The sequence below is a fragment of the Pongo pygmaeus genome, chromosome 3 (assembly GCF_028885625.2).
Source record: "Pongo pygmaeus isolate AG05252 chromosome 3, NHGRI_mPonPyg2-v2.0_pri, whole genome shotgun sequence".
NCBI lineage: Eukaryota > Metazoa > Chordata > Mammalia > Primates > Hominidae > Pongo > Pongo pygmaeus.
The window spans coordinates 199,988,339-200,006,567 of NC_072376.2; the positions used below are offsets into that span (position 1 = coordinate 199,988,339).

At 40.3% G+C, this 18,229-nt stretch overlaps 1 protein-coding gene across 5 annotated transcripts in view; it reads right to left on the reverse strand.

Annotated features, from left to right (window-relative positions):
- Positions 1-1,114: 1,114 nt before the first annotated feature.
- FAT1 (FAT atypical cadherin 1) overlaps positions 1,115-18,229 on the reverse strand; it is a 140,060-nt gene continuing 122,945 nt past the window's right edge. For 2 of the 5 annotated variants that reach the window (XM_054484241.2, XM_063664388.1), the window contains exons 18-28: positions 17,785-17,982; positions 16,585-17,386; positions 16,307-16,438; positions 14,698-14,855; positions 13,324-13,786; positions 11,314-11,467; positions 11,021-11,131; positions 9,877-10,508; positions 9,025-9,162; positions 3,668-3,703; positions 1,115-2,531 (exon numbers count right to left, since the gene is read on the reverse strand). In XM_054484241.2, coding sequence (XP_054340216.1) covers positions 1,903-2,531; positions 3,668-3,703; positions 9,025-9,162; positions 9,877-10,508; positions 11,021-11,131; positions 11,314-11,467; positions 13,324-13,786; positions 14,698-14,855; positions 16,307-16,438; positions 16,585-17,386; positions 17,785-17,982 — 3,453 coding nt within the window. In that variant the 3' untranslated portion in view covers positions 1,115-1,902. Of the gene's footprint in view, positions 2,532-3,667; positions 3,704-8,475; positions 8,527-9,024; positions 9,163-9,876; positions 10,509-11,020; positions 11,132-11,313; positions 11,468-13,323; positions 13,787-14,697; positions 14,856-16,306; positions 16,439-16,584; positions 17,387-17,784; positions 17,983-18,229 lie in introns of all 5 variants that reach the window. The other 3 variants (XM_054484242.2, XM_054484243.2, XM_063664389.1) reach the window with 2 other exon arrangements.

Genomic DNA, 18,229 nt, shown 5'->3' on the forward strand with positions numbered 1-18,229 from the left:
CCAAGATGACAGAGGATTTTTGTCTGTCTGTTCAGGCAAAATAATATAGTATTATTGAGGGAAAATGTTTTCTGAATACACGAATAGTCACAAGTTTAAAAAATGAGTAAAATAAAAAGACAATTGTTAAAGAAAAGAAAGTTGCTAAGTAAATGAAAATAAACATCATATACTGCTTGGCAGAGCAGTGAATACTTACATAATCAAAATAATGGAAACACTGTATATGGATTAATCCAAAAATTCTAACTGATGGTAGAAAAACAAGATCAGTGGAGGTCTATTAGGTTACACGGTCTTCCTCCAACATCATAGGGAGCCAACAGGCAATTTCTAAATTTAGTGACTCAAGAAAGAATAATATATACATTTGAAAATATGAAACGAAGAATGAGAAAAACAGCTTAAGGAGTTGTAACTGGGTGCAGCAGGTTGCATGGGACTGCTGTTTTATTATATATATTTTAGCTCTCTTTGATGTTTTTAAACTATGTATTTATATTATTTGACAAAAAGGCATTTACTTAAAGGGAAAACATGTTTCTCCAAAGTTCTAAGAAAGCTTAATTGTTTGTCATTCATATCATAGTGGTACATAGTAAGTACTCAATAAATGTGTTGGAAGTAGGGATGGATTTTGACTGTATAAAAATATATAAAAAATAGCTTCTGGATCTCACATTAAATCATACAATACTGTGTAAGTTGACAACAGAAAGGTATAATGCTTCATAGAGAAGCATTTTTGATACAAAACATTGACAAAGGTGAAAAACAGGTAAGCATTAAAATTACAACCGATAAATTCATACTAATTAAAAATGTATAAAATTTTCTTGGTTTTGTTTAAAAATATTAAAAAGTTATGCTTTTTACTTTTGTGGCTATAGTTTTGAGCCGTATCAAGTAGCTGTATATTGCCACCTGGTGGCTAGCTCCGCATGGACAGCCCGGCTTTTGGTCAGGGTAGAGAGGATTTTCACATTTACGCCTTGTCCACTAAAAGCAAATACATCAATATCCACCCTTCCATTCATCCATTCTTCTATCTCAGCCATTGAATCCTGAACAGGAGTATCAATGGGAAGGAAAAAAGAGGCATAAAGCTCAAGTATTTTATTAATAATTTATTGTCAGTAAGAAAGACTGGCTAATGGTAGTTTTCATTAAAAACCTTTACAAGACCATTGCATCACAAATATACAGACACTATAAAAACTGTGTCATGGTGGTTTTGGTTCTAAACAGGTATGCAGAAGGTCCCCGTTACACTTTCCAATAATGAAAAATGTTTGTAATTCTAAATACAGCAACCCATGTAAGACACGTTCATGTATCTGATCTCTCCTTCACCCTATGTATAGCTAGAAATGAATGACTACACTGAAATGTACTAACAAAATGTCATACTTCAGTGGAAAAAGACAGAGTGAAGCCCTGGTTACAGTAAAAAAAAAATCAGGGTGCTAGATAATGGCACTAACACCACCAAAATTCAGTTGAAAGAAATGCACAAAATATCTTGGAAATCTAGTTAAAACTATGAAAAATCAAATCTGTACATAAAATTTACAAAAAAAGAGGAAAATTAAAATAATCAAATCTATATAAATACATGAATCATGCTGACAACACAGGACTGATTTTTCGTTTGATTATTTTAACACAGACAGATGTAAATCCCAAAAGACGTTGGAAAATGGCACAGCCGATGAAAACCTCACGATGACAGTAGTTGGGACACTGGAAATGGCTAGCACGTCCAGAGGCGCAGGATCCAGCGCAGCCATGCCCATTCGGCTCACCAAAAAAAGCTTGGAAGCACTGCTGCAAAGAACAGCGCTGATTACTCGTATCATCTCTAGGTTCACTAAAGTCAGGCACTTTGGGGGGAGTTGACAGTCAGACTTCCGTGTGCTGCTGGGAATCCAGGGGCGGGATCGTCAGCTCTTCCAAGTGGCCGTCGTCCCCGCTCTCATAGTCACTCATCATGACCTCGGACTCCACTTCGCAGCAGGCCGACACGTCGGAGCAGGAGGCCGTGGAAGCGTACACAGACATGGGCATGCTCTCGACAGCGGGCGCCTCGAAGTGTCTTTGATACCCTGGCGGGTAAGGGACATGGGATTCTCTACAAGTACTATTCTCACCAGTGCCTTTTGTTTGAGGTTCAGACATATCGAGGGGATAAAAATTGGGCAAATACTTATTCAAGTTGAACCTCTGCCGGTTTCTTGATGAAGAACCCAAGCTACCTGCGGCAGGCATGTCTCTAGGAGGGTGGATGGATTCAAACTGATCGCTGAATTCGGGCGGTAACGGTGGTAGCTCATCAGCTGCGGGGAAGTCTTCTGGGGGTGGAGGAAAATCACTTTCGATGTCGTAGCCTCCAGGGTAATAGTCTGTATCGATGGCGTTTGGATCTGCTGAGTACAGGGGTGTCTGCTCATCAATCACCTCATAGTTGGGGAACTCTTGTATGTCCGGCAGAGGAACGCTTGGCATCCAATCTGATGTATCCCAGTGATACCCTTGGTAGAAAAGAAAAGAGATGTCAGTGTGTTTTCTCCTAAGCTTTTGTGCCATGGAAAGAGAGCTCAGTGTATCAAAGACACAAAGATGCAACTGCATTTATGCCTTCATTCAAAGTTCACCACTGGAAATTCCTTGTCTTTGCTTTGAAGACATCCCCCAACCCACTCCAGTTTAAAGACCCCTAGGAACTAGGCTCTATTTCTAAAATGTGGACTTACAGTTTTATGTATGCAACTAACATTCAAGGAAACAAAAGGAGTCCTATGAGAAATGGGATGCTAGCATCTAAATTATATACATTTTTCTACAAATGATTCTAACCATCCTTTTGACTTTTCTTCTGTAATGTAGAACCCATTGCTCTACAGGAAGAAAAGTATTGATCCAGGCTTAAGACATTAGTGAAATATCCAGTGTCACTTCATCTGTACTACTTCTCATTAAAAAAATACTGCAACTTAAAAAAATTTTCATTTCTATTTTTTGTAGAGACAGGGTCTCACTATGTTGCCCAGGCTGGTCTTAAACTCCTGGCCACAAACAATCTTGCCAACTCAGCTTCCCAAAGTGCTGGGATTACAGGTGTGAGCCATCAGGCCCAGCCACTGCAACTTTTTAAAGTAATAAAAGTAACCTTTAACATGCTAAAGTTTAGAAAATAAGCTTCCTTCATAATAATGTAGCAAGTTTAATATTAAAATTACTATTTTTCATTAACCCTCAGGCAACAAATTAATATAGGTATGTATCAAAGCATGCCAATTCAAGCAAAATACAATTGAACAAGCGTTGCAAGATTGTAACAGTCTCTGATACACTGTAACAATCAATCTGTGTTACTTCCAAAAGGGCTGTGATCCTTTTAGACTATATAAAGCATCACTATTTAAAAAAAAAAAACCTTCCAATTTTGGAATAGTTTTTTTTTTTCCTCCTTAGGATTTAAAAAATCCTTGGAGAGGCGGGAGGTTAGGCAATCCGTGCTTCGAATGCAATGCACACACACATGCAGCCGTGTACTTAGTTACTGCTGCAAACACTAGGCGACCCAGCGTAGTCAGTCGGCACTGGGGCAAGGCTTGACCCATTGTTTTTAGTGAATATCAATGAATAACTGGCATGCATAAGTCACCTCTTGGTTTGTTGAGGTCAGGAGCAGCCAAAGATTCTTTTGGTGGCAGAGTAGAAAAAAAAGAAAACATTTGTAATTAAAACAGACGGCTGAAAAGGCAATAAAGGTAAGTACACAGAACAATGAAAATTGCTTACAAAGGCCCAATCAGCCATACAGCATGTCCTTACGCCCGTATCTATGACAATTCCAAGTGGCTGAGAAATGTATGTACCACAAATAAAATGGAATATGGAAGTGGAGGGAAAAGACCAACGAATGATGAACCAGAGATTTGGCCAGAAAACTCAAATATTACTTTCTTTTCCTTGTTTCTGACAATCACAGCCTGAAAACACAGAATTTCCTTAGGAATAATTAAAATAAAACAAACAGGCTCTAATAAAATATAAATTGATCAGATTACATAGGTGATACTCCAAATACATCTACAGCTACATAATGCACACACTTTATAGCACATTGCAACTTCAAAGGACATTAAATTCAGAGGAATTCATAGGCAAACTTAGATACTTAAAGACAGATGTACAAGCTGAAGATCTCTCCAAACTGTATGTATTCTGAATATGGTTTAATATTTACACTGTGAGCCATTCCCTAAAGAGACCACAGCCACACTTACCCCCATGTCTGTAATTACACTTGCCCTGCCAGGGCCCCGCATCTATACACAGAAGCCCAGCAGGAAGTGTAACCAAATGCACGTAAATCCCACTATCAGTTAGGGCCATGAGACGCCGGCCCTGGCCCTGGCTAACCTTCAGGTTCTCTCTTTGAAATGGGGTGAAAATCCCTTAGAGTTGTTAGGAGGATTAAACAGGATAATGCAGGTTAAGCACTGTTAGAAACTATCAATAACTGTGAAAGTAGACATCACAGTAGAAAAACGGTCACATCTGTGATTTTTTAAACAAGGCTTTCTATGCATTCAACAGTGTTATAATTTGGGACAAATATTTGATTGATAGTTCACTTCTAGAAATTTCAATAATTTTAAAAGACTGTGGTGTCTCTAAAAAATGAATATGCCAGCATTTAGGTAACATGTATCTACAGAATCATTTTTAAGTCTAGTAACAAAAGCAGCAATTCCTTTAAACAAAAAAAGATCAACAACTTTTGTTACTTAGGCACTAGTAATAGCTTTCAACTTTAAATTCAATGTGTACTTCTTGGATATGCCAAAAAATATTTTTCAATGAAGGAGATTGCAATGAAGGAACTGTTGAAATTCTGCTTCTATAAACTTCAATAATATTTAAAACGCTGAAGGTCATCAGTTTAACAATAAAACTTCACTAGACAAAATACAGATACGTTTCTGATTCGCCAAGTAAAAACATGGTACTTCTTAGGAAAAGAAATGTAGGCGTCATCAGTAACTGTAACGATGAACACTGGAGCATCTAAGCCTCTTCTGCCTGATAGCAAATGGGGCCCAGAGCTATCCTCCCTCCTCCTCAACTTTGACAGCGTCATGTCCTAGCATGAAGGATCCCCCCGAGCTCTATGATGACGTCTGTGTACTCCATGGCCTCTGTAAGCAGCTCTCAAGTGGGATCTCTAGACCGGTACCATCAGAGCTACCTGGGAACTGGTGAAAAATGCAAATTCTCAAGTCCCAACCCAGACCTATTGGATCAGAAATGCTGGTGCTGAGAGCCAGCAATTGGGCTTTTAACAGCCCTCCAGATGATCTGATTCACATTACAGTTTGAAAAGTGCTAGCCTGTGCCTTCCCCATGTGATGAATTTCAGTGCACTAATGAGGGGCTATTTTAATTTAAAATAATTTGGGGAAGGTGCTCAATGTCCTTCTTACAACTCTGAGCAGATAAAGCTTCACATTAAATAATTTTCACTAAAAATAGGAAAACATGCTTTTACCATGCTTTACACCCTTTTCTTTGATCATACTCAGGGAAAAACCAAAAGTGAAGAGTCTGTTACAGGTTAATTATGAAAGCTTTACATTATTCAAGTCTTATTCCTGTACATATGAAAAAGAATTTTTGTTTCAAAAAAATTTTAGGTAAAATTACTTCTGAACTTTTTTTATATTGCACCACCTATAGATAAGCTCTCAAGATCTCACGGTTACTTCTGATGTCTGTAAATCACTATGAATGGTAAAAAGGAACAAAGACGTAACATACATCGAAATATTTTTTGCAAAGCACTCATATTACATATATACATACCTGCATAAAATAAAAGGACTCAACCTCAAAACCTCAAACTCACAAACTCAAAACCACAAACTGTTTTTTCCTACCATTGCAATAGGCAATACGGCCGTGCTCTACGACACAGCTGCTGCAAGACACAGACACAAGCACGAGCACTTACAACTGTACCTTCTGTGCTCACCGTGTCAACCACAGCGTTGACAAGGTGCATTACGGTCACTATGGAAGCTTGCAAAAAGGTACAAAAGCAGTCAATTAGGAACATCTTCAGTTAGTTAGAAAACAGTGCATGAAATAAAGTTTTGTATTATACCATTTCTACCTCAGATTCAAACCGATGAGCGCTTTAACACAACTACATAATGAGGCGTGGCCTCCTCACTGTTAGTTGTGTGTCTCAGAGACTTTTCTAATCGAGCTATATATTTGTTATTATTAATCAAAGGAATAATGTAAACATATTTTATTGGAATTTAGACAAAAAAAATTTTAGCTTTAAATTTTTTCACAATTACAATTATGGATCATGCCAGGCCAAAACGATTCTCATTTTAACATCTTACAGGCAAGACTCGACATTCCAAGACTACAATCTGTGGTTCGCACTCTTCTGGCTGCTTAATCACTCACATATTGTCCTCAAAAAAAAAGAAACTGAGGAGAAACATATGCAATCTAAAACAAGAATGTTTTTGTCCCTGTTCTGATTGTTTTCCCTGCAAATTTCTCCTCGTCTGTTTGCAGATGGACTAATCGCTGGTGAGCTAATGTACCAGCAGAGGAGGACACTCTGCCCGTCTGTTTCCTGTGTAAATTCCCTTTTCATTTGTGTATCAGATTGTTTTAAAATAACTATGCCAAGGTAAATATGTACGCATGTGGTAGGCAGAAGGCTGGCCCTCAAATAGTCCACGTCCTAATCCCAGGAGCCTGTGAATATGTCACTACACATGGCAAAAGGGACTTTGTTGACACAGTTCAGGTAAGGAAATTGAGATGAGGGATTTCCCTGGATTATCTGGGTGGGCCCAATGTAATCATAAGGGTAATTTTTCCGAACAGAGGCTTTCCCAGTTACGGCTGGGGGGAGCTCTGCTGACAGAACGGTAGTCAGTAAACACTGTGTTGCTGTCTCTGAGAGATGGAAGAAACCAAGAACCAAAGAATGTGGGCAGCCTCTAAAAACCAGGAAAGGAAGGAAAACAGGTCCTTCCCTCGAGCAGCAGAAGGGAATGCAGCCCTACTGATCGCATGATTTTAGCCCTGTGAGACGCAGGGGTTGGGCTTCTAAGCTACAGAATGACAACCACGCAAGTCTACATTGTTTTAGGCCACAAAGTTTGTGGTAATCTGGAACAATGGCCCTGGAAAACTGGGAATACGACGCAGGAACAGACTCCCAGCAGACTTTCAGTTTACAACTGATAATTACATTATGGTAATGAGTAAAATAAAAACACTCCTGTATATATGTTTTTTCTCTGCATTGTATTATCTGGAAGCTAGTTTTCATAACTAATTTGACCATAACTTATTAAAAGCACTTGGGATTTTTTTTTTTTTTTTTTTTTTTTTTTTTTTTAAGACAGAATCTCGCTCTGTCACCCAGGCTGGAGTGCAGTGGTGTGATCTCAGCTCACTGCAAGCTGCGACTCCCAGGCTCACGGCATTCTCCTGCCTCAGCCTCCCCAGTAGCTGGGAGTACAGGCGCCCACCACCACGCCCGGCTAATTTTTTTTATATTTTTAGTAGTGATGGAGTTTCACTGCCAGGACGGTCTCGATCTCCTGGCCTCGTGATCCGCCCACCTCGGCCTCCCAAAGTGCTGGGATTACAGGAGTGAGCCACCGCGCCCGGCCAATTGGGACTATTATTAAGAAGACTGATGTTTCAACAACAAGAACTAGAAAGAAAATGCTGATAAAATTCTGAAATGTATTTATAAAGAGCATTTAGGGGCCAAGATATAAATTGTTACATAAACTGGAAACAGGAACTTCTTAGAATTAAAATTGATAAAAGGCATAATTCTATCCTGTTGGTTTAACAAGCAAAGCTATGTCCATACACTCTATTCCTAATCAACACAGGTATATTTTGATATCATATATGGTTGATTAGTAATATATATACGTACTTGAAATCAGAAATGATAGCACATAGTTATAGCTATCTTTAGTTTGAAAAACGACTCTGCAATAGATAATGACTATATGGATTATGGACTATATGATACATTATGGACTATATTACTCTGGATTGAATAATTATTAGTGGGGTTACCTTTTTCCACCAATAAAATATTTGAAATATATAACATATTAATATGTTAACATATTAATAATGTATAACATATTAATACATGTTTAATAATAAACATATTACATGTTTATACAATAAAAAAATTATCATTAAACTTACTAATTCTGAGATTCAAAAATTTCCACTAAAAACTACATTGTATTACTGAATATTGACAATTTTCTCTACTGGTATGTGTTAATATGGCAAAGCTAGTTATCAATGCAATTTACCCTATAGGGAAACCAGATCAACATAACTGGTGGCAAAGATCCCACTGTCAAATTTCTTCATTAGAAATATAATCAAACTTACTAGCAATCTCTTAAACTGTGCTCTGGCAGTACGTTCTGATCCAAATGGGAGCTGGGGCCGCAGTGGGGTTGGGGGAGGAGACAAATAAAACCTTGTAATACCAAAGGTGCTACTGAAATCGAACATTTCAGACTATCACATCTCTTCTAAGAGGGGGTGTGTGTGTGTGAGAGAGAGAGAGAGAGTGTGTGTTTGTGTGTGTGCTGCGTGGTTAAGAAAGTTGTGAGGAGGATTTCTGAAAAACCCACAAAACTGGGGTGATATTTACTTTGTGTAAAAAAAGCCAATATAAGATTAGTCAATCAGATCCTTCAACGAATATGTTGTTCTCTGTTACTGACAAGTTCAAACATCTATTCATTACGAACAGTTTAGCTATTTTTCCCAGCAGACCTTTATGCAAGTATGTATGGTATTGTTTAAAAGTGGTCCAAGAAAAATGAAAATATGGTGAGGCTTTTAAGGGTAGCTAGTGCGTCTACATTGTGAGATAACACAGTAACACAACAAGCAAGCAAAGCGCAGTGTTGCAGCACACTGCTGCCTCACCATTGTCATCGCACGATTCAGACTGGAAGGAGCTCAGGGACTGCACTTCAGACAGGCTTTCCCGGGCACTGTACGGCTGGGAAGGTTTTTCCTCTAGAGGCTTCTTGGAAAGACAGGGATCGAGATCCACCACTTTTGCTAAAAGGAAGGATGACAAACAGTAAGTATATGGGCCAAGACGGTTTTGTTCATGGCTGACTCCTGAGACACACCATGCATTACCCAACGATGGCCTGAGATTTACTGAATAAATGAATGACTGAAGGAAAAACAGAAACACCTTACAAACTCAAACGAAGAAATAAAAAACACCTTGCACAGAAAGACCTCCACATCATCTTAGAGATTATTCATAGAGTAGAAATCGCCCATAAGCATGCCTATGGGTATCATCAGACAGTAAAGGCTGCTAAAATTTTGTTTTAAAATAATATGTGCAGCTTTAAAAAAAAAAGCATCAAATATAGGTTAGGTCACTAATATAAATATTTCCACTTCTCCAGGTCATATTTTTAAAAAACCTAGCATGAAAATGCTCCCGATTATTTTTCTGACATATTAATAAACTCAAAAAAATTATAGATGAGAACCTTTATCAATTATAAAATGAAATGATCTCTCCAGAATATTAACTATACCTGACTAGATTCAATTTCTTAATTAAAATAACATCAAAGCCACAATGCTAAGCCAGCAATCAGGACATCCAAAAGAGTTTCAAATCATCATACGGATTTCAGTCTGCGCATACTTGTCTCTAATGAAGAGTACACACATTTTGACTGGACAGAACTTGCAACCTCACTGTTTATCTCAAGTGACATTTTACTGAGATGAAAAAATGGCTCTTACTGTCATAGTCAAAGTCCCAGCTAGGCTTCTGGATGGAGTCGCTGTCAGAAGGGGAGTTTGAAGGGGGTGGGGGAGGCAGGTTTGGCGCCACGCTGCAGACCGCCACTGCTTTTCGGTGCCCGTGCACAGACTCGGGGTTAAAAGTGCTGAATTCGGGATGCTCTGGGATAGCAGATCCTTCGAAGGAATTTCGGTCAAGATTGTTTCTCGAGTCACTTGGAATACTCGGAGTGTAGGAAATAGGCCGGACAGGCACCTGGGGTGGTATGTCTGAGTAAATGTTCTTATTTAGCTTGGAATCAAAATACGGTCTTTGCAAGAAAGCCGTAGCGGGTCCCAGGTGCTTGTCTTCAGGTTCAGCCTGATGCTTCTTTTTCCGACTAATCATCTTACGGCAGAGAACAAACACCACCACAAGTAAAAATATCCCTGCAATAAACACAACGATTCCGATTCCTTCTGCCAACCCAATGTTCCACGGCGTGGACACGTATTGGTTGGGCGCAGCATCCTCGCAGTGACGTCCCCTGTACTCGTGGCTGCAGTTGCAGTGATAGGAGCCATGTGTGTTCTCACAAAGGGCCCCGTGCAGGCAGGGGTTTCCAGAGCACTCGTCGATATCACTCTGACACCTGCCAAGAAAGTCAGGAATGAGGAGAGACCTGTGTAGCGTACGCCAGCGTATGCCAGGCTCAATCCTTAGAGACTGAAGACTAATCCCTCCTTGATGAGCTATGTGAAGATCACACCCAGATAAAAGACAACTAAAAAATGTAACGTTGACAACCACGAGAAAAGACCTTCTGTGGAGAAAGCAATCATGTGATCGCATGCTTTCGACGTGGATTTGGGAAGGAAACATATCAAGCCAATATTAATGGCCATTTTCCTAGGATCCAACACACTACTACATCAACCCCACTAGCTAAACATTAGTTTTTTTTCAAGTATTATATATATTATATTCATCTGCTTGATAATTCATTTTAAAGAGTGAAAAGATTATGAATTATATAAGGGGCCAATATGAGGATTATCAAAATCTGACATAATGTAGTTCAAATCACTGAAGGTCTGCTGCATCTGCCAGTCAATATGACACTATGAAAAGGTATGAATCTAAATTTTGAAGGAAACCATTTACCTTTCTCCCCTAAAACCTGAATCACACTGACAAACGGCGCCATCCAAACTGTCAAAGCATGTTCCACCATTCTTACAGGGTTCATCTTTGCAGTATGGACTAAGCTGACACCTGAAGAGTAAGGAGAAACAGACATAAACCTCACGATCCTATTACAAATAAATACAGCAAAACAGAAAGCAAAATAGAACACATTAGCAAATTAACGTGGAGACTTTTTACATGCACCATTGTATGTTTAAGAAGAATTTTATACTACAATTGATTATGAATGTTAAGAAAAATACACATACCTCTGACCAGTATATAATCCTCTACACTGGCAAACAAAGCCTCCGTTGTCGACAACGCACGTGCCCCCATAGAGGCATGGGTTGGAGGAACACGGGTTCACGCTTATCTCACAGTGGGTCCCTATGTACAAGGCACTACATTTGCAGTAATAACCTAAATCGGCAAAAAGGAACAAAAAAGTCCTATCACTCAATGACTCTGAAACCTGGTCTTAATTATATTGCTTTTTATCTTTATTCTCCGAGGTCTGTAAAAGCTCATAGAATTCTCACTCTCTCTGGGAAAATAGTTGGCTACATCTTCCACTGCTGGTATAACCAAAACACCCAGAATTGAAGAGAGAACTCAGTTAGCTTTAGTTCATCATAATCTGCATTAAGATCATTAGGTCACACATATAGAGGAGGAAAATACAGTTCTTTACTTGAGTGACCATGTACATAGATAGCACCACTTAACATCTCAATTTGCAATTCACAAGCATTTAAGGATTAAATGAGAAAATAATGAATGTGAAAAGCACTTTGAAGACTATAAATTACCTTTCAATATTTTTACTTTTTGAGACAGGGTCTCGCTCTGCCACCCAGGCTGGAGTGCAGTGGCGCAATCTCAGCTCATTGCATCCTCAAACTCCCGGGCTCAGGGATCCTCCCACCTCAGTCTCCTGAGTAGCTGGGACTAGAGGCATGCCACACGCCTGGCTAATTTTTTAAGTTTTTGTAGAGATGGGGTTTCCCTGTATTGCCCAGGCTGCCTCACTCCTAGCCTCAAGCGATCCTCCTGCCTCAGCCTCTCAAACATGTAGATTTAAGAAAGGAGATCATCACATCTGTTCAAAGCAGTACAAAGAATGTCGACTCCACTTTGTCAAGTCTGTGACAGGTGGTGTGGCAGATCTTCTAACTGCCTGCCTTGAGGGCATACCGCAGCACAGTGCTTCCCCGCCCCTCCAAAGCTGGCGTGGCTGTGGGTTGTAGTGTGGCAGGCCACTTCTAACTGCCTACCTTGAGGGTACGCCACCACACAGTGCTTCCCCGCCCCTCCAAAGCTGGCGTGGCTGTGGGTTTTTCTCAGGATGAAGAACTGTGGTACCCTGGGCCAGGGCCTTTAGGAGCCAAGGGCACGGCTGCCACGCTCCTTTACTCCTGCTTTGGGACCATGGGAGTACATGTCAGGAAAGCACCTCTCTCAGCCTCATTCCTAAGTGACAAAATGAGGACGGCTTCCTTGCTAACCTGGTTTGGACGTGTAACTAATATGAGCACAGTATAAACCAGAGTGTTTCTGTGGGGATGGCCTGGCCCACTCTATGCACACAGAATGCAAATACACTTTCCTGAGAGAACAGCAGAAAACTAAAGCTTTGGAAATCCCACTTAATGACAGTATTATTTTTGCTCTGTTCATTATACCAAACTCTATTTGACATGACAACTGTCATTTTCCTAACTGCACCCTATTATTGGTAAGTGGGCCTAACAGAAGTCCAGGGTGCAAAAGACACAGAGTACCCCACTATGCCAGGGCTTCAAGACAGACAGATATGGCAACACTTCAGAAGGGATCCAGGGCCTTCTGGAAAATCATACTCCCAACTATTATTGCCAGCAAGAATCTAGCAGACCCTCTACGCTGAGCCATTAGATAAAAGGTGATACAAATAACAAAGAAGGGCTAAGTGGTACGAATTCTAAATTCCCCTGGGTCGATGACTATGGAGTTAAAGAAGAGTTCTGAGTCACTTGGGGTGCCTCCTGCTCGGGCACTGGGACGGCACTGCAGGCGCTCAGCAGCGGGAGCCACGGCACCTGCAGCCTGGGCACCAGAAGAGCACCAAACCCAGCTCTGCTCCCGTATGAGGGATGCTGCTCAATTCCAACACTGAATGCAGTGTCTGACAAAATCATCTGAATCAAAAGAGAAAAAAACAAAAAAAAACCTGGGGAGCTTCCCCTTAAATGTATACACGTGCACCATTTTAAAGATGGCAACATTACGGAGCCTACCTCCAGCAGGTGACAGACTGCAAATGCCTCCATTCTGGCAAGGGTTGCTGGCGCAGTCTTCCGTAGCCGTCAGGAAGCAGCCTGGAGACACATCCACCGACTCTTCGATGTGTGCATAGCTTCTGGGTTTGCTGTTTAAAGGGAGCTCCTGCCCATTCAAATAAATGGAGTCCAGACAACCCCTGAAACCATTACCAACTTGAGGACTTCTTCCATGCCTTGTTCCCTGCTGACGGACATGGCCACCAAAAAACACATAGTTATCCAGGTTCAGGGTTTTCAGAGTCCCTGGGGCTGTGCCTGATGCAGTATGAACTTGGTCTAGAACCAAGCGAGCATAGTTTCCATTCACTTCCAGGGCCACTGCGTGCCACTGCCCATCATTGACCTGAATGCTCTGAACAGAGACAATTCCAGGGCCACTTCCACAGTCAAACTTGTACTGCAGCCTTCCATGATGAATCTAGGATAAAAACAATGACTGTTCACATTACTCTCATAGAACCTTCAGTGAGAGTACCTGATCACAGATCTACAGGAGAGGGCTTAGGGAGTGAGGGTAGAAGTCAGGCCTTGCATTGACGTACTACAGAGCACAGATTCATTTGTCCACCGCACAAATCATTAAAATGCGTCTTTTAGGAATATCAAGTTATCATGCACATCCACAAAGCATCATGGAAGCAAATAATTAACTATTAACTGAACACATAAGCATTAGGTAATATCAAAAGTCAAAACTGAATAATGTTTTTAAAAAAGGTGGGCAAGATACGTAACACCTGAAACACATGTAGGATGTCTCTATAAACTATAACAGTTTTTTTTTTTTTTGGAGACAGAGTTTCACTTTTGTCGCCCAGGCTGGAGTGCAGTGGCGTGATCTCAACTCACTGCAACCTCTGCCTCCCCTGTTCAAGTGGTTCTTGTGCCTTAGCCTCCCGAGTAGCTGGAATCACAGGTGTCCGCCACCAAATCTAATTTTTTGTATTTTCAGTAGAGAGCAGGTTTCGCCATGCTGGCCAGGCTGGTCTTGAACTCCTGACCTCAAGTGATCTACCCGCCTCAGCCTCCCAAAGTGCTGGGATTACAGGCATGAGCCACCACCCCCAGCCAACATTATTAAAATGTGGCATCACCTAGAGTTTGAATGTTAACTGTCACATGGACCTAAATCTCTACGTCATGGCAGAGCAAAAAGAGCTCTTCATCCCACAAAGTCTACAACTTGTACGGGCAACAATGAATTATTTAAATGTGGAATTCAACCATTTCACTTACTTTATTATCTGTGCAAATTAATAATCTGAATATAAAATGAAATTTGTGGTTTGAAAGTCTTCCACTGAGATGCAATACTGTGGAGAAACATACCTCCAAGATGCTATAGTCAGTTCCTCGAGCGTACATGACAACTGCATGCATGGAATACGTTCTGAGCCTCATGGTCAGTTTCATCTCTAATTTGTTTTCATTTTCCGTCAGACGGTATTTCACATAGCTGTTTCCAGTCAGGGTCATAGATGAACTCCCTGTGAATCACAAAGAGGAAAAAATAAACCAGAACAAAGTTTAAGCATGTTTTTTAAAGTATGACTCCCCTGCACCCCTCGAGACTGATTTAGGGTTTTATTTAAGATGATAACATTTTACTATCCAATTCTGTGGGAAAACGACTATTTGCTTAATGAAAAGCCCAGCATGACTGGCTCTGTGTTTAGAAAGAATAAATTTGACAACTGCATCACAGAGAAATGAATTCTAAAGTAATGAAAGATTAAATATAAAATTATTAGAAGAAAATTTCAGAAAATAGTTATACATAGCCTCAAGGTGATTTAAGAAACCTTCTCAAGCAAAATAAAACAATCCCCATTCCCCAGAGAAGACGCAAATGTCATCAATCTCCACAGATGGCAACTGTTACATAACATTATGTAGGACTGACTAAATAACAATTGAATTTCAAAATGACAAGAGGCATACTTAACAAATCAAAAGATAATGTAAATACAAATGATATAAAGACAGAGGTAACTGCAACACTGTGAATGTTAACACTCCTAATACACAAATAACTCTACACGTCGATACTAAGAAACAAATAACCCAGACCATCATACCACACCAACAGGCAGAGACCACAGCAGCGGCAATACTGATAGGAAACAAACAAATGAGATGAAAACTTTTAAAGTAGCCAGAGAAATGCCAATTAAAATAATAATTAGATATCACTTCACACCCATCAAATAGATGGTGGGGAATTCGTTTTATAATCGAAAATGTACAATGATGTCAAGAGAATGGAGAGTGAAACCTTCATACATAACTGGAAGAAATAAAAATACGACTTTTTGGAAAACTAATATAGTGATACAAAAAAATTTAAAATGTCATTGATGTTTGATAGCAAATTCTAGTTTTATAATCTATACACTGTATAGAAATGAACGTATCAGTATATAAAGATACATGTATAAAGATTTATCTGAAAGAAACAGGACAACTTGAATCTTTACACATAAGAACAATGTTGAATAAGTACAGCCATGCTAGAAAATATTATCCAGCTATCAAAAAGAATCAGGTTTACAGGTACTGGCTCAGAACGATATGAAAGGTGCTCTTTACCATACTGCTAAGTGGAGGGAAAAGGCAAGAGGGAGAGAACTGTGTGAGATATGATCACTCTTGAGTTTCTAGGAAAATTAAACTGCTACATAACGGCGCTGCGCTGTTAGCTATATGTCTATATAATCATTGAAGACACAGGAGGAGGAACACCAACTATGAACCAAGGGGTGTGCTGTAATAAGAGGAAGCAAAACTTACTACTGTCATTCTTTATTCATCTCCACATCTGTCTTCTTACAATAAACATACTTTGCAACATTTTTAGACTCCAATAAAGAAGAAAATGGTAAGAAACAATGAAACTGATTTTTAAAAATAAAAGTATACCCAATCATTCAACTCTCACCTGGGCACTGACCAAACCTGCCGCCGGGACAGACACAGGTGTGTTTCTCCTCCCGGGGATCAGACACACATTCGGATCCCTCAGGGCACGGATTATCTTCACAGCCATGGTGGACAGGTGGGCATCTTCCCTCTTCATTCAAAGATAAGAGGGGAGAAAGGGAAAAGATAATTAACAGACATTTCAAGAACATCACCTTTCATGTATAGCCATCAAAGGCTTCAAAGGCCATCTGAAACAATCTGTGACACCGACTTTCATACACTCACGTGCAGTACCTTTGCAGAGACACACCGCTGCCCTGTGGTGGCGGGGAGTCACAAAACTCAGTCTGGCTGTGCTGTGTGTTGACATCACACTTTCATCCACAGACACCCTTTCATCGCAGAACTTCCAGGGGCAGTCCAGTCCTGCGCAGAGTTTCTGGAATACATTCAGTATCCTAACTCCAATGATTTCCTCAATGTCAGTCACAGAAGAGTTAATCTTGTGCAGAAGTTGTTTTGTTGAGATCTGAGCACTACCTGATTTCTCTACAAAAAGTAAGACGTCCAGATGTGGGTGAGGTTCAGAGGACTGCAAACTAACAATCTGTATGTCACTCCTCCTCACACCCAGGATGTTCCGTAAAGCTCGCTGGAAGTTGCGCCAGTAGTCACCAACAAATTCTTCCGGAGTGAGGTTGGCAAAGCGGATAGCGATGGTGTGGTTCAACATCTCCTGTGTGACTTGTCTGATATGCACTGTGATGTCGGCCACCGTCGTGAACTTCCCATCCGTTACGCTGACATTGAGAAGGTACTGCCCTATGTCTAGCTTTTTGTGTGCTATCAGCTTGCCCCCTGTGCTGGAAACAGAGAACAGGTTGTCCATCTGAGGGTCGAGACTGTAGGTTAGAGTATCATACACGTCCTGGTCTGTGGCATGGATCTTCCCAATGACGCCACCTGAGTATTCTTCTCCAGAAGCGGTGATGAAAATCTCTAGGGGCAAAATCGCAGGGGGATAGATGCTCTCCTCAATGACCCTAATGTCAATGTATGTCAAAGATGACAACTGAGGCTTTCCATTATCTGCCACCTGCCAGAAAAGAAAAACAAAATCACCTTTGTCTATGGCACTGTTTATAACTTCTTTAATAAAAACATTTGTAGATACCTATTTCTCCACACAAAAAAACTGGTAGATACCCATTTCTCCACACAAGAAACGTATCAAAGAAAAGGACGAATTTCTTTATAACACTTCACTAATTCACACTGAAACCCAGCTCTGTCAATAACTATGACAAAATAAACAATGAGCTCCTTCAAACACAGCGGGATAAAAATGGAAGGTATGGCAAAAAACAAAGACAGCAATTCCACCAAAGTTTGTTTTTGTATGAAATGTAAGCTGTTCAAATAGAAGAGGGGAACCACGCCAAGCAGCTCTTCTCTATGAATCCACAACCAAACCATAAAGAAAGCCATTCATACCTTCACCTGCAGTAAGTAATGATCTTTCTCCTTCCTCTTGATAGCAGACGAAGTCAGGAGGACTCCTTGCTGGTTAACTTCAAACGCCTTCTCATCATTTCCAGTTACAATAGTAAAGAAGAAGGGTGGACCATTATGGGAAGAATCCTCATCTGTTACTACCAGCTGTAGCACGCTGAAGCCCACTGGCTTATTTTCCTGCACAAGATTAGAAACAAAATTAAACAAAAATCCTGGAACACAGCCAAATCTATATGGGACAGACACATGAGTTTTCTATAATATAAAATACATACAAAACAAAGCCTTACTGCTCTATCCGAAAGGAAGAGAAGAGAGGTGGAGACGGGAGTGTGGTGGTGAGGAGGAGGGAAAGGAGAAGGGGTGTAGCAAAAAGGGAAGAAAAAGTAGGCTGAGGAAGGAAACATGGTAAGAAAGGATGTGT